Source organism: Sturnus vulgaris, chromosome 1, assembly GCF_052056855.1.
Source record: "Sturnus vulgaris isolate bStuVul1 chromosome 1, bStuVul1.hap1, whole genome shotgun sequence".
NCBI lineage: Eukaryota > Metazoa > Chordata > Aves > Passeriformes > Sturnidae > Sturnus > Sturnus vulgaris.
This window is the reverse complement of record NC_142243.1, coordinates 3,004,836-3,019,247: the sequence shown is the minus strand read 5'-3', so window position 1 is coordinate 3,019,247 and position 14,412 is coordinate 3,004,836. Positions and strand designations below refer to the sequence as shown.

The window sequence follows — 14,412 nt, the reverse complement described above, 5'->3', positions numbered from 1 at the left end:
TATGTTGGACTTTAGCTAAGGACAGTGGGATATCTTTAATTTTGTGGCAGGATGGGCTTATGAGACTCAATAAATTTGCCTGTTCAGGTGCAACTGCTGTTCTCTGAGATGTCCCAGGACATCCTGATCTCCAGGCTCCCCTGCAAAAAGGTGCAGATCTCCCAGAGTTTCTGTGTCATTGGATCTGTCAGGTACTTCAGAGTATCTCAAAAAACCTTAGGTTGGGTGAGAGCTGGGCTCTGCTCCCAGGGAACAAGGGACAGGACAAGAGGAAATGGCCTCAAACTGTGCCAGGGGAGGTTCAGGTTGGACATCAGGATAATTTTTTTTCATGGAAAGGGTGGTCAGGCATTGGAAGGGGCTGCCCAGGGAGGTTTGGAGTGCCCATCCCTGGAGGTGTCCGAGGAAGGCACTGGAGGTGGCACTCGGGGCTCTGGGCTGGGGACAAGCTTGGAATCAGTGACCTTGGAGGGCTTTTTCCAACCTGTGTGACTTTGTGATTCTACCTAGGGAATGATTCCTGTTCTGGGAGAAGCCCAGACTCCCCTCAGAGCACTCAGAGTTTCACCTGGGCTCTGTGCCCTCATCTCAGTGTGCCCAGCCAAGAAAGAGCCTCAGACATGGCCCTTCCCTGCACACCCCTGTGGCCACGTGTGCTCTTCTGGGAGCCACGACCTCAGCAAATGTCACCCAGCCTTGCAGCTGGCAAGGTCAGCAGCCTTCTGGGGCAATTTCACATTGCTTTGGGGGAGTTTCCTCTGGTTTAGTCTGGTTCTCTGCAGCTGACTGTCATGCAGGGATTCCAGTCACTGGAAAGCTCCCTGGGTTGTACAAGGGTATAGAACCAGAGAGAATGGCTTTAAATTGACAGAGGGCTAGGTTACATTAGATTTTAGGAAGAAATGTTTCCCTCTGAGGGTGGTAAAATCTTCCCTGTGAGGATGAGAATGCCCTGGCAGAGGTGTCCCAGAGAAGCTGTGGCTGTCCCTGGATCCCTGGAAGTGTCCAAGGCCAGGCTGGACAGGGTTTGGAGCATCTGGGATAGTGGAAGGTGTCTCTGCCCATGGCAGGTGGTTTGAACAAAATGATCTTTTAAGTTCCCTTCCAACCCAAGCCATTCTATGACTTTATGATTGTATGGTTTGAGCAGTGATTCATCTGAACTTGAATTAGCCATTTACAGTGATCACATGAACAACAGCATGAAAATACCTGTTTGGAAAAGCACAGGGTGAGTTTCTTTGGAGAGAGCAGAGTCAGGACTCTTAATTTCTGCTGTTTGTAAAGCAGGGGTGTCTGTACAAGACTGGTGTCCAGTCCCCTTTAATGTCCACATGAATCTGGTCAGCAGTGGCCAAAGACACCGTGGGGGTACCTGAACAGCTCTGGAGGTGCCATGGGCTCTATTGATGAATTTTGTGTTGACTGGAGTAGGAATGCTCTGAGCTCACAGAGAGGCACCCACAGCACTGACACTGAGGGCTCTGTTCAGGTTTTTAACCATAAATATCTGGTACCATTTGATAAATGTTGGAAGATGTAAAATCCACAAGGATTTAGGATACCTGTATTAAGGAAGCCAGATTTCCAACGTGGAATGGCATTTGTATCAACTGATTTTAGAGTTTTCCACAAGTCAGCCTATCCCTGAGCTGGTTTTACAGTCAGAGGTGAGGAACAGGCTCCCTAGAGGTAGGGATGGGCTGGTTTTTAGATTCCCCCTCCAGGATGGGTTTAACACCATCCATAAAACACATGTTTCTCTCCATGTGCAATGAAAAGATTGCAGAGTGGCTCTGGCAGATGGGAATGTCTTCCAACAGGATTTAATTTCTCCTCAGCAGAGCACCAACAGAGCAAGTGATGCCATTCCCAAAGCAGAAACAGCAGCTTTGATTCTCTCTGAGTCAGACACTTTGCACAACCATTAACAAACAGGGAAAGCAGTGATGGTCTTAAATAAAGGGAGAGGAAGATTGCTTCCTGTTTTATAGGATTTCTTGCAAAATTAATGCCATTAAAGGTTGTGAAGCAGCTCTTCCTTTGCAGCAGTGAGTGTCATTGAGCAGCTTTCAAGGAACTCAATCATCTGGGTAATGGTTGTGTCGTACTCTTTGATCCCTTTGCAGGAACATGAAGGCTTTTATCAAGTTGTGAGCCAGAGAAAAACTTTTTAAGGTATTTAGAGCAGGAAAAGAGCGAAAATACCAGGAAACAAAGAGTTAATGTGATTTTCCTGCCTCATGGAGAATAAGCTCTTCAAATGGCTAATATCCCATCTCATGGTCAATAAAGGATAAAATATCTTCTGGCATTTAAAAACCTTAAACTGTCCTGATGTCATTTGACATTAATTTTTTATGGCATTCACAGATCCAGAAAATTTTCATTATTTCATGACGTTCATCAGTGCCACGTGAGGGAGATGGATGAAAATATTTTTGGCACCTTTCATTATTAAAGTGCTTTACTTTCCACCCCTTGACCAGAGTGCTCCAGCTCTCTTTGGATACGTGGAAGATGACATTTGTAATAGGGATTTATGTCTCACAGTTTCTCCAAAAGCAAATTGTCCACCATGCACAAGTTAAATTAGCACTGACAGTTTTTAAGCTTCAGCTCTGAGATTAATTGACCTAAGGGGGTGGAGATGGGCACAAGCAAGCTCTGGAATCCCACTCAGTGAGGTGAGATCCATCTGAGTTTCGGGTTTGCCAAACTCCTTTTTTCCTTGGGTGCTCTAAATTTATTTCCCCTCTCCTTTCCCCTCCTTTGTGAGCACTTCTTATTCTGCATTGCTTCTGAAACTGGGACAAAAATTGAATAAAATGAGGATGGGGATGAGCAGAGAGCAGATAAGAAGACATCACCACTTCTCCAACAAAGTCCAAAATGAACCATAATCATTATTTATTTACTACAATTAAAATACTCAAGGAATTGAATGTGATTTTTGTGGGGTTCTCTTCACTGAGAGCCCTCGACCTGCTCTGGTGCTCTGCTGTCCACACATCCCTTCATATCAAAAATGCAAAATTAACTGGAGGAAAGGAGGCTCAGAGGGAGCATCACTACCCCTGGAAGTGTTCAAAAACGTGTGGATGTGGCACTTGGGGACATGGTTTGATGGTGGCCTTGGCAGTGTGGGGTTAATGGTTGGACTTGATCTTAGAGGGCTTTTCCAACTTAAACCATTCTGTAATTCCATTATTTATTTGCACCTGAGGTGTCACAATGCTTGTGCCCCACTCCTCTGAAGGATTGGTGCTACACCTCCACCTTTACCTAAAAATGTGCATCTTTTTCTAGGTAAAGTTTGCTGGAATCCTACAATTGCAGTACCAAAAGATCTAATGAGAATTTTGTCCTAAAATTTGACAGCTCTGTTTTTAGGATGAGAAAACAAATGGTTTACAAGAGGTGCCTAATCAAGGGTGACATTGTTACTGTTAAGAAAGGGGGAATTGTCTGTATTTATTAAGGATCAGGGTCTTCACTCTTAGAAGTGAAATGTGCAGGGAGGGGAAAGGAAAAGAAGGAAAAATCGAGTTTTGCCACAAAAAGAGGTGCAGGAAGTTTCAGGGCATTGGACATGTGGCAGGAATATCTGCATGCCATCCTGGGATGCTGTGAAAGCAGGACACTGAGCTCTTGCAAGGAATTATGAGGTTATTAAAATAAATGAGAGTTAGTTGTGGCTTTTTCAATTTTTTTTTATAATGGAAAACTTCACCTCGTTGCTTTTAGGAACATATGCACCAGTTTGACAGTAGGAACATCAATCAAATTAAATACAAACCCCACAAAAAACTCAGATTAATTAATGGTTTTGACTAATACCATGAGAATGAGGGGACTCTGTTCTTACCAGGGACCTGCCTCTTCTTTTTCCAGAACACAGAGGAGAGCCTGGAGCACAAACCTGCTGGCACTGGGATGCTTCCCATCTCTCAGTGAATCTCCTCCACTCTGCATTGCTAATTACATGTGGTTTTAAACCCCTGCCTTCCTTTCTCATTAAATCTCTAGGAGTACAATTTGAAAAATTTAGCTCCAGTCTGATAGGAAATGGGAAAATTTGGGAAATCTAGTGAACTTTGAAAGGCTAGAGATAAATTCCAAGTGAAGAAACTTTGTGTTTTCTGGTACTGTCATTTTCAATGTACTGCAGATTTTCAATGTACTCCAGTGGTGCTCATTTTAGGGAGAATTTGTGTTACACAAATTAGTGAGAAACAGCTCTGGCAAATGGCAAATACAAACTCTGGTGCTTTGAAAAATTTGCCTTTCCATTGACAAATAATTAGACTTTATTAGCAAAGTCTGGAAAAAACGAGAGACCACAAGAACTGGCTCATTTTCATCAGGGATCTGTGGCAGAGCTGGGATTTGACCTTGGAACAGAAAAATACTTCAGTCTAAGCTGAGCCTGTAAACCTCAGAAGAAAACAAAGCTTGTGAGGCACTTTCCCAAATTTTATGCTCATTTTCAGTATAGAAAATGATATTTTTAAATAGCAGTAATTAGAAATGTTATTTGGACTGAGGAGAGACATCATGCACTACTTGAGCCAAATTGTGGTGTGATAAAATCTTTGTTTTGTAACCTTGTACTTTTTGTACCTCTCAGATGTCAGGTGAACATGAGAGGTTTTAGAAAGGTGTCTTGTATCACACCATGTATGTGAATTTCCACATCTAAAAGTGACATGAGCAGCAAAGAGTGGTAGAAAATCTTCTCTGGGAAGTGAGTTTCCCTAAAGTCAGAGTAAGTTTTCTTATTGTTTTTCTAATTCCATTGATGCTTTGTCATTGTTCTGCCCTCTGCCTTGGTTTCCTCATCTAAAGCACTGAGACAGTTTTTGAAAGCATTGAGAGAGGTGAGAATTTTTAAATAATCATAAAATTTTGAGGAAGTGCAACTGAAAAGAAGAAATAGGAGAAAATTAAGCTGAAAGAAGCACACCTTAGTTCACTGAGAATAAGAAACAAAGATTTAAAACCACCGTGAAATCTTGAACCATCCCTAAACAGAGAGGAGGAGTTTTGAGCAGGAAATGGGAAGCAGTGAAGTTCAGATAATGGGATCCATTGTCACGAAGAAGAAATAACAGAAATTGCAAAACACCTCAAAAAAAAAACAACAAAACCCTGAAAGTACTGAACAGTCATGTCCTTGATTTGTTTGCACAAAATCCTTTATGATCCCGAGGTGAAGCCTGGTGAGAAGAGCTGCAAACAGTGCAGGGAAAGCCTGGGAACAGCAGCCCACGGGGCTGTGCTGAACTTGCTCCTCCTGGAGAACAAAGGCACCTTCCAGAGCCCTCCCAGACTCAGATCTACTGCAAAGACAGATTAAAGGGGCGAGTTTTAGTGTCCAAATCCACCTGTCACAGGGATTCGAGAAGTGACTTTACACAAGGGTTGTCTGCTGCTGATTTCAGTGCAGAGCAGCCCCATGGCTGGGAAGATGTTCAGATGATTCAAGTGTCAGAAATTGCTGGAGGTGATACTCAAATATTTTTGTGACTCACAGCTGCATAACTGATTTACTCCCATTTACAGGAGTTTTCTTGTGTGCAAAGAACTCCATTGTTGAAAATGTTTGCGAAGCTCTTTGAGCTTCACTGGTGTCGTTTTTCACCTTTAAGAAGCCAAGTTTGATTTCTGTTTGTTCATTCTGGTGTATTGACCAGTTTTCCAGTTTGGTGTGGTGAGTGGCACCAGTGGAATGGCCCAATAATGGGATCTGTGTGAGGTGGGCAGGGTGGCCAATTTACAATGTGCTGCTGGGTGTGTTCCTGCTTTGTTGTTTTTTGACAAACCCATATCTTGACCTGTTAGCCTAAAAACCTCCTGGGGACAAGGCTGATCCCCGGCTCTGCTCTCTCCTCCTTTTGCTCCATTAGACTGATGTGGGTTTGAGGTCCAGCTGGGACAGGGAGCAGAGATGTTTTACAAAGTGAGAAGTGCTTTGCACTTACAATCCTGGATGGATCAGGCAGTTCTGAGTGCCAGAGAGCCACGTGAACTTCAGTTTTGACAGCTTGGCTGAAGGAGTGAGATGTTTCTGTGTTAATTAAAGCTCTTTTTAGCTGGTCAGAGGCCCCAGGCACTCAGTGAGCTTGACAGTCCAGGAAATCTTCCTGCCCTGGAGTATACAAGTTAAAACAGGCAATACAGGTTGTCAGCATGTGGATTTTCTCCCTTCACAGCCAAATTTTGAAGTGTTTTGATCACAAACAAGAGTGCAGTACATTTCCCAGGAATCACATTTGATCAGGGCGCAGTTGTAGGCAAGGTCTGGGTGTGGAGGATTGGATTTAGTTCCCAGACCCCCAGCCTTATCTGCATCGTGTGAAATGAGCCCTTTATCTATCCCTCTCCTGGCTTCTCACAGGCAGAGTGAAAGGCATTAAATACTTCACTGCTCTGTTCAGATAAAAATTTTCCAGGAACAAAGTCAATGTGACAATAAAACATTCAAACAATACTGGTGCAGTGCCAGCAACCAAAGGTTGGGTAACAAGTGGCAGTGTGGTACCACTAGAAGAGATGTTTTGTGTACACCTCTGTATTAAAATGTACTTTTTTACTGAGCTCTGGACTTTAAAACAAAATGGATGCCTCCCATTTATGAGTTCTGTGTAACATGAAAAATTAATAACAGGGAAAAAATATCAGAGTTTACTCTAAGTGTTACAATAATTGTGCTTTGGCATTTATACCACAAAAGGCAGAAGTTGTTTTAACAGTGAGCTGAAGGTTTTTTTTTTTTTTTTTTAATCATGGGTTTTTTTCTTTTCTTCCAGGGAATGTGACCAGGAATTGTACAAGCCAGGGCTGGTCAGACGTGTACCCTGCACCCTATGCTGTGGCTTGTGGATATGATTCCAACAGCACTCCAGGGGAAGAGGTTTGTAAACATGGATGGTCAAGATTTAATAGGGATCAATATCAGAATTGTATCACCCTCCCATGCCCACTTTTTCCCATTCCCCCTCTGATTCCTCAAGAGGGAAGGATCCTCTTGAGGATCCTTGGAAGCAGAGCTCACATGTTTGGTCAAGGAAATGCTCTTCCCTTTGATGTCATAGACTCATAGAATTATGGAATGGCTTGGGATGGAGGGGAACTTCAGGATCATCTCATTCCAGTCCCTGCCATGGGCAGGAACATCTTCCACTAGACCAGGTTGTTCCAAACCTGACCTTGAACACTTCCAGGGATGGGACATCTAAAATTTCCAGGATCTGAGAAGATCAGACCTTTGTCTATGTGATGGCCACTCATAACTTCAGGTGTTTTACTTCCCACAGTGCACTTTGAAACAATCCCTCCACATTTATATTTATGCTTAAGTAGAAATGGTGATTCTAGCCTTTCTGTGGCAACACAAGCATCAAAAGCTCTTAAGGGGTAAAAATTATGTTTTGCTGCTCTGCAGATCTCAACTGGTTAAATACCTGGATCACTGTAGGGAACATACTTTTTCATGAAATTTTCCTTAATTTTCATAGAAAATCCAAAAGTTCTCTGGGATTTGTTTATGTATAAATTAGCAATTGCTGACTTAGTTATAATTAGTTTTACAGAGTATTGTTATTCCACAGGAAGGAGTTTGTTACTGGTTTGCTGCATGCTGAGACATGAAGGGTAAAGTCTAAAGAGGGTGACAAATGTTAGAAGCAAGATTCACCTCACCTAACTCAAAGTTCAGTATCTAATCTAAACTAATCACCTGTAGCAGTCCCATAGTCAACAAGAAAAAGTTTATGCAAGAAAAGTTATATTTCACTGCAATCATATGTTGCAGTATTTATATTTTTCTATACTAGGATAATGTGTTTATATTAAACCTGTGCCCATGCTTTTTTGATGTTGTTTAAGACATACCTCTGTGTTAGTGAATGTTGGACATAGGAATCTCAATAATTAATTATTATGTGTTTCCAGTATTTAAAGGGGGCTGGAGAAGGATTTTTCACAAGAGCATGGAGTGATGGGACAAGGGGGAATGGTGCTGAGGTAAAGGAGGGGAGGTTTTGATGAGATATTGGGAAGAAATTCCTCATTGTGAGGGTGCTGAGGTCCCAGCACTGAAAGCTGTGGCTGCCCCTGGATCCCTGGAAGTGTCCAAGGCCATGTTGGAGAGGGCTTGGAGCAACCTGGGATAGTGGGAGGTGTCCCTGCCCAGGACAGGGGGTGGAATAAGATGATTTTTAAGGTCCCTTCCAACCCAAACCATTCTGGGGTTCTGTGACTCCATATGGTGAGAGGTCTCTGTGCATGGTCACACACTGCCAAGGCACTCAAAGAGTTAACAGGGGATCTGAGCAGAACTGGGCCAGCTCTGAATGTGAAATAAAACAGCAAACAGCAAAGGGAGAGGTGCACAAAGAACTTCAGGGCTGTGCTGAAGAGAGCCTTAGTCTGCCTTTAGGGTCAGCCAGCACTTCACATCCTCACGTGTCCATCCCTCAGACTGAGCTGTGTGGCTGCAAAAACCAGCTCTGCTGTGGAAGGACCCCCATCCAGAGCTCTGGCTTGTGCTCCTGCTGCTCAGGGGGTTTGGGAATTCCTGGGACATTCTCTGGCCACCCAATGGATTGCAGCATTGACAAAGTGCAGCATTGCCAGAGCGCCGTGTTACCAGGAGAACCTCTATTGTGTTCTTTTAATTCTTTCTTAATTATTTTCCCTTGACTTCCACAGTTTTTTTTCCCTGCTGTTAAAGTCCAGTTTGTGTGAAAGTTGGCTGAGGGGGGTGAGCATGCAGTAGGCAGCTTGTGAAGAAGAATAGATTTTTGTTTTGTTGTTGTCGAATTGGCAGTGAGTTTGGGGAGCAAGAAGTAAAGGGAGTAAAAAAAAAAAATCCAGCAAGCTGTACAAGACATGAGGTCCAGGAAAGGCTGATAAGCTTCCAGGAGTAAAACACTTCATGAACTTTTGGTCTCAGGTCAGAAACAACAAGAAAAAAATATGAAAAATAAATAAGGGCAGTGTGTAAGGTTTTAGCTGTGAATTTTGGCAGTCCCTAAAGTAGCAGATGATGATTTTGGGCTGGATGACATGAACCTCAAAACACTTGGCTCCTGAAAAGCTTTATATCAGTATTTCTCTTCTTTTTCTCTCAAAATTGTAAATGTTTCCCATTGCCAACCAAGGGACAAATGTTGATGTTACTGAGTAGAAACCAAGGAAAATAAATCTCAGTTAATCTCAATTTAGCAACCTACCTCAAATAATTGTTATTATCACACTCCTGTGAAATTAAGCAGAAGCTTTTAGAAGTCAAAGAGACAATGATGAAGTTGCCTGATTTAATTCTGTAATTCAGTCAGGCATCCTGGCATGCATTGCCTTCACTTATCAACATCCCTTCCTTTTCTAATAAGAATATTTTATAATCTGGACCTTGGGTGAAATTTCAGTTCCATTTATGATCTTGGGTCAAATTCTCTGCTTTGAGATCTCTAAAATAGGAAGCAGCTGTCATTATCAAGTGCAGTGGAGAGTGAGAAGTCAGTGTGTGCTGTTTGCAGAGCAGAGATGACCCCATATCCTGCATTAAAGCTGAATGCAGAACCATCCCTCTCTGCATAGGAAGGATTAGTCACCATAAAATATGATGGGGGAAAAACAGGGAATTGCTTGTTGAGTAACACCAGGAACTTTCTGTGCATAACTTGCTCCTGGGGGTAACTCTAAGAGCAGAAGACTTTGCTCTCCTAAATGAAGGATGGGACAACCTCTTCTTTCCACAGTCCCCTACCACGAGCTCCTTCCTTCTCCTGGAACAGTTCTGCTCTGATGCCATTAAAAATAGAGATAACAGAGAAAGATGAAATCAACATGGGGGAGGTTGACAGTTTTAATTAGAAAAGTCAGAGCTGCCTTTGGGATCCCAAACTCCAGGAAAGTTGGAAAGAAGACTTTATCTTCAGGGTGCTGGTGGATGAGAGGCTGGACATGTGCTGACCAGAAATCCAATTGTATCCTGGGCTGATCCCACAGCCTGGGCAGCAGGGAAAACGGGAGATTCTGCAGAGCTTTACCTGGGCCAGACCAGGCAGATAAACTGTCCTGAAAGCCTTGAATTATCCCTTCAGAGTGACCCAAAGCTCTTAGTGATGTGGCTGTGAGGACACGGTGCTTTAACCACCTCTGAGATCTGTGGTTGAAGATATGACCAGTGTTATCTCTGAAAATTCTCATTTTAACACCCCTCCAAGCTGCCTTGTGCAAATGCTAAAGGATTGCAACTCATCCCAGCCTCACTGGTTCTGTAAAGTACCAAATACTTGTCAAAGCCTGTGAAAATAGCACATCAAAATGTCAACTCTCAGTGTTATGGAGGAGCATTTCTCCAAACAAGGTTGGGTTTAGATTTTCTGTCTATCGTGCTCTTTGTGGTTTTGGTTGTTTGGGTTCTTTATAGAAGATGGTGACAAGGAGGGCAGAGGAGGGTCAATCAAGAGCTGGAAAAAAATAAAATTTTCCATAAACTGAGTTAGATTCTCCTAAAAACATAGATTATTTTCTTTATTGCTAAAGTTCTAAATAATTTTACCTCTTGATTCTTTCTTCTCTTTTTTTTTTTAAAGCTGAAAATCAAAATCTATTGATTTAGAGTGTTTCCAGAGAGCTTTGGAGAGCTTATTTACCCATTTTATTTAGACTGGGATCCCCTGTTGCATCCAAACCCTGCAGTGCCCCATGCTCAGAGATTCTCTCTGTGTGCTCTCAAAGAGAACAAACCATGAACCAATTTCCAGCTTAACACATATTTCCAAATTAACAGAGAGAACGTTTTAAGTTTTCACTTCCCTAAACACAGTGTAAATTCCACACAAGCAAACCAATTTCCCAGTTCTGCCCTCAGACTTCCTCAGTAAAATTGTCTCACCGCACTCACCGCGTCGGGCCCAGAGCCGCGCACTCTGTAGCCGAACATCGGTCACTCCTGTTCCACGAGGTTTTTGGCTGTAGCTGTGTCTGCAGGTGTCAAATCAGGCTCCATCCAGCAGGAACCTTTCCCTTGTGTGGCTTTACCCTGGGTTTGGAGTGCTCCAAGCCCTGCTGTAACCAGCTGTGTTCTCCACGCTCACACCGGCGGTGTTTGAGCCGCGCGCGCTGTGGGATGGGATTTTAGAGCGTGAAGGAGTCAGAAGTATTTCAAAAGAATGGAGAAGGATGATTTCCTTGTCCCAGCAGCCAGTGATGCTGTGTTTAGCAGTGCATTTTGGACCTCTTTGAAAGCCCTGTTTTCTTTTTTTCACACCAGCAAACGGCGTTCTACGGAACGGTCAAGACGGGCTACACCATCGGGCACACCTTATCCCTCATCGCCCTCACGGCTGCCATGATCATCCTGTGTCTCTTCAGGTAAGACACGAGCAGAAAAAGGCACAGGGAAGGGGATGACTCAAAAACTGCTGATTTACAGGCTGTACAGGCTGGGAGTGTTACAGGAAGATGCCCAAGATTTCTGTCAGTCTGAAATAGGGTGTTGGGTTTTGCTCTTTTCTGAGCCAGAGATGAGGCAACTGAGAGATGTTTTAAAAATCTTTTATTCCATTTTCAGTCTTATATGAAGGGTGAGACAATACAGATGTTATAATTCACGCCATCACAATCAAAAACCAACTATTTCCTAATTACAATACACTATAAATGTTTCTTGGCCTATCAGCTTTTGTCACATCATGCTGTAAATGCCTTAAAGCCAGTAATCTAAAATCACCCCTGATGGGTTCTATTACAATGCACCTTTCATAGTTCTATTTCCCCAAAGTATCTGGTCATATTTGCAAGGCCATCCTTTGAAACTTTTTCCTAGCTCCATTTCTCTCTCATCAATACCTGCCTTATTCCATGGCATTTCTAAGTCAGCATTTCTGATCTCCAAGTTTGCCCACAGATGCACAGTGTGAGCCTTCTGGCAGGCCCTGAGAACTCTCTACAACTCCATTTGCCCCACTGGGGAGGAAGGTTCCTCCTTCTTTCAGTGTCACTGTGTTTTGGTGTGTGATTTGTGACCTTTGTGTGGGAGTTGTAACCCAAATCCAATTCTTTAGGTGGATTCATCTCACCAAAGGCAGATTGTTCTGTAATGGATCTCTGTTAGAGAGTTACAGTCCACAGAGTCCTAGTCAGAATGCTGTATATGGATACCATGGAATTTCTACCTAAAGTAGGTATTCAAAATGGCATCCAAAAATATCCAGGATCACAAAATCCCAGAATGGTTTGGGTTGGAAGGGACTTTAATGATCATTTCATCCCAGGTTGCTCCAAGTTCCATCCAGCTGGGCCTTGGACACTTTCCAGGCATGGAACATCCACAGTTTCTCTGGGCACCCTGTTTCCTCCCAAAGTCTTTTCCAAAAACACTTCCTGCTGCCCCTCTATGGCAAGACAGAGACACCCAGGGCCATTTAAACTTTCTGGTGTCCCTGAGATATGCACAAGTGTGGCCTTCAGGAGACCCAGGGCCTCATGGATGGATGGGCAGACAGTCTGCAGTTCATCAAGTGGCATTAGAATCCCAGATTGCAGAAAATCTATTAATTCTTGCTGTCTATTGTTAGTAATAGATTCAGACATCTAAATTTGGGTGCCTCCAGTGAAGAAGTCTGCATATATGTAATCTCCTATTATAAATTCATTTGTGTAAAGGGACATCAGCAAAAAGCAGACCTGTGTGAGATGGAAGAGCCCTTTGGATGAGGTTCCATCTCCTCACGTAAGACAGAGCACATTTTCTAGGGTAACTCTCACACTCTCTCACCCTTCAGGAACTTTTCACTTCTCCTCCCACGTTCTCTCCCCACTCCTCTTACAATGGAGGAGTCAATCAGACACAAACAAATCACCTCCACAAGGTGCAAGGTGCCAGCCAGGCTGGGGAAACCCTTGAGGATCCTGTTTTTTCCTTGCTGGGAAACAGCTGAACTTGACTTAGCAGGCACAGAGGGTTCAGCTCAGCCCCATCATTTTGCCATCATCAGAGATTAGGAGCACAACCTCTGCCAGTGCACAGTGGCTCGTTAAGAGGTGGTAATTTGATTGTTTTACTGAGTGAGGTCTGCTGTGGTTCTGGTGTCTGCACAAAGCACCCATTTCCAGACTATTAGGCCTTTCACCTTAGTTGTTGTAAAATCTCTCTTGAAAAAAAAGCTCTTGCTTGATCAGAATTCATCTTCAAAATATCAGTGGGCAAGGGATAGAGAAACTCTGGTGTAATTCTCAGTATCATTAACAACCAGTAATTTAAAAGTGAAAATATAGTTCATATTGCTCCAGAAAGCCTGTAATATGTGTTAATTCTGGCAACAGATGCTAAGAATTTATTTGCCTGATTGAAGAGACGTTTCACTTTGAAAAGAATTATTGCAGCAGAAACATTCTGTAGAAAACAGAATGTTTATCATGAACACAGTCTGCTCAATCAAAAACATTTCTTTTCCAGTGGAGAGCAGTGGGATGGACCTGTTTTCTGTCATTCTGTGTTTTTCCCTGTTTTTCTGAGGATTGAAAAAGCAGCAGTCCTGCTGCAGATACGTGGATTGCCATGTTCTGAGGAATTAAAGAGGCTTAAATGGATTTGTGGTGATGTTCATCAGACCAGAGCCTGTCTCAGGGTTTCTAATGTTTAATTGGGACTCTCTGTCATGGTAGAAGAAACGTGTAAATATAAAAATAATGCTTTTGAGAAGATTTGCTATTCAGAAATGTTTCATTTCTTCCCAACAGAAAACTACACTGTACTCGAAATTACATTCACATGCACCTCTTCATGTCCTTCATCATGAGAGCCATTGCAGTCTTCATAAAGGATGTGATCCTGTTTGAAAGTGGGGAGTCTGAGCACTGCTTTGTGAGTTCAGTAAGTAGCCTTGCACTTTGAAATTTCCACCTCATTTTGTTGCCCTCTTCAGCAATCCACCAAAAATTACCTTGCAAATGAACATGAGGCACTATCTCAGGAAGATTTCAAATCCTTTCCTCTTTTGAAAGGAAGAAATAATCCATGATTGTTGCAATTTGATTTATATGGAGAAGGAATAAATTGATTATCAGAGTCCAAAATGTCTATATTTGTATTTTATATCTAGTCCTTTCTGAAGTTGTACTTGACAATTTTAGAGGTCTTTTTGAACCTTAAGGATTTTATCAAACCCACAAGTGAGGCTGTACAGGATGTTGGGGCTCCTGTGAGTCCTGTGTCCATCTCCCAGCCACATGCTGATTTCTTGGATATCCTGGTAAAAGGAGATTTGTGTTTAGGGATTCAATAGAAGCTTTTCCCTCAGTGAGGATGGGAGTCAGATCCAAATTCACATAACTAATCTCAATTATCTCTGGGGTAAGTACCTACACATGAGCTATGTGTGTGAAGTGCATCCA

General features: G+C 42.8%; 1 protein-coding gene across 1 annotated transcript in view; it reads left to right on the top strand.

The window, feature by feature from the left end:
• Positions 1-14,412, top strand: part of VIPR1 (vasoactive intestinal peptide receptor 1) — a 97,295-nt gene that overhangs the window by 53,842 nt on the left and 29,041 nt on the right. The window contains exons 4-6 of the mRNA XM_014873698.2: positions 6,813-6,916; positions 11,288-11,388; positions 13,759-13,891. Of these exons, the coding sequence (XP_014729184.2) occupies positions 6,813-6,916; positions 11,288-11,388; positions 13,759-13,891 (338 nt within the window). The remainder of the gene's footprint in view (positions 1-6,812; positions 6,917-11,287; positions 11,389-13,758; positions 13,892-14,412) is intronic.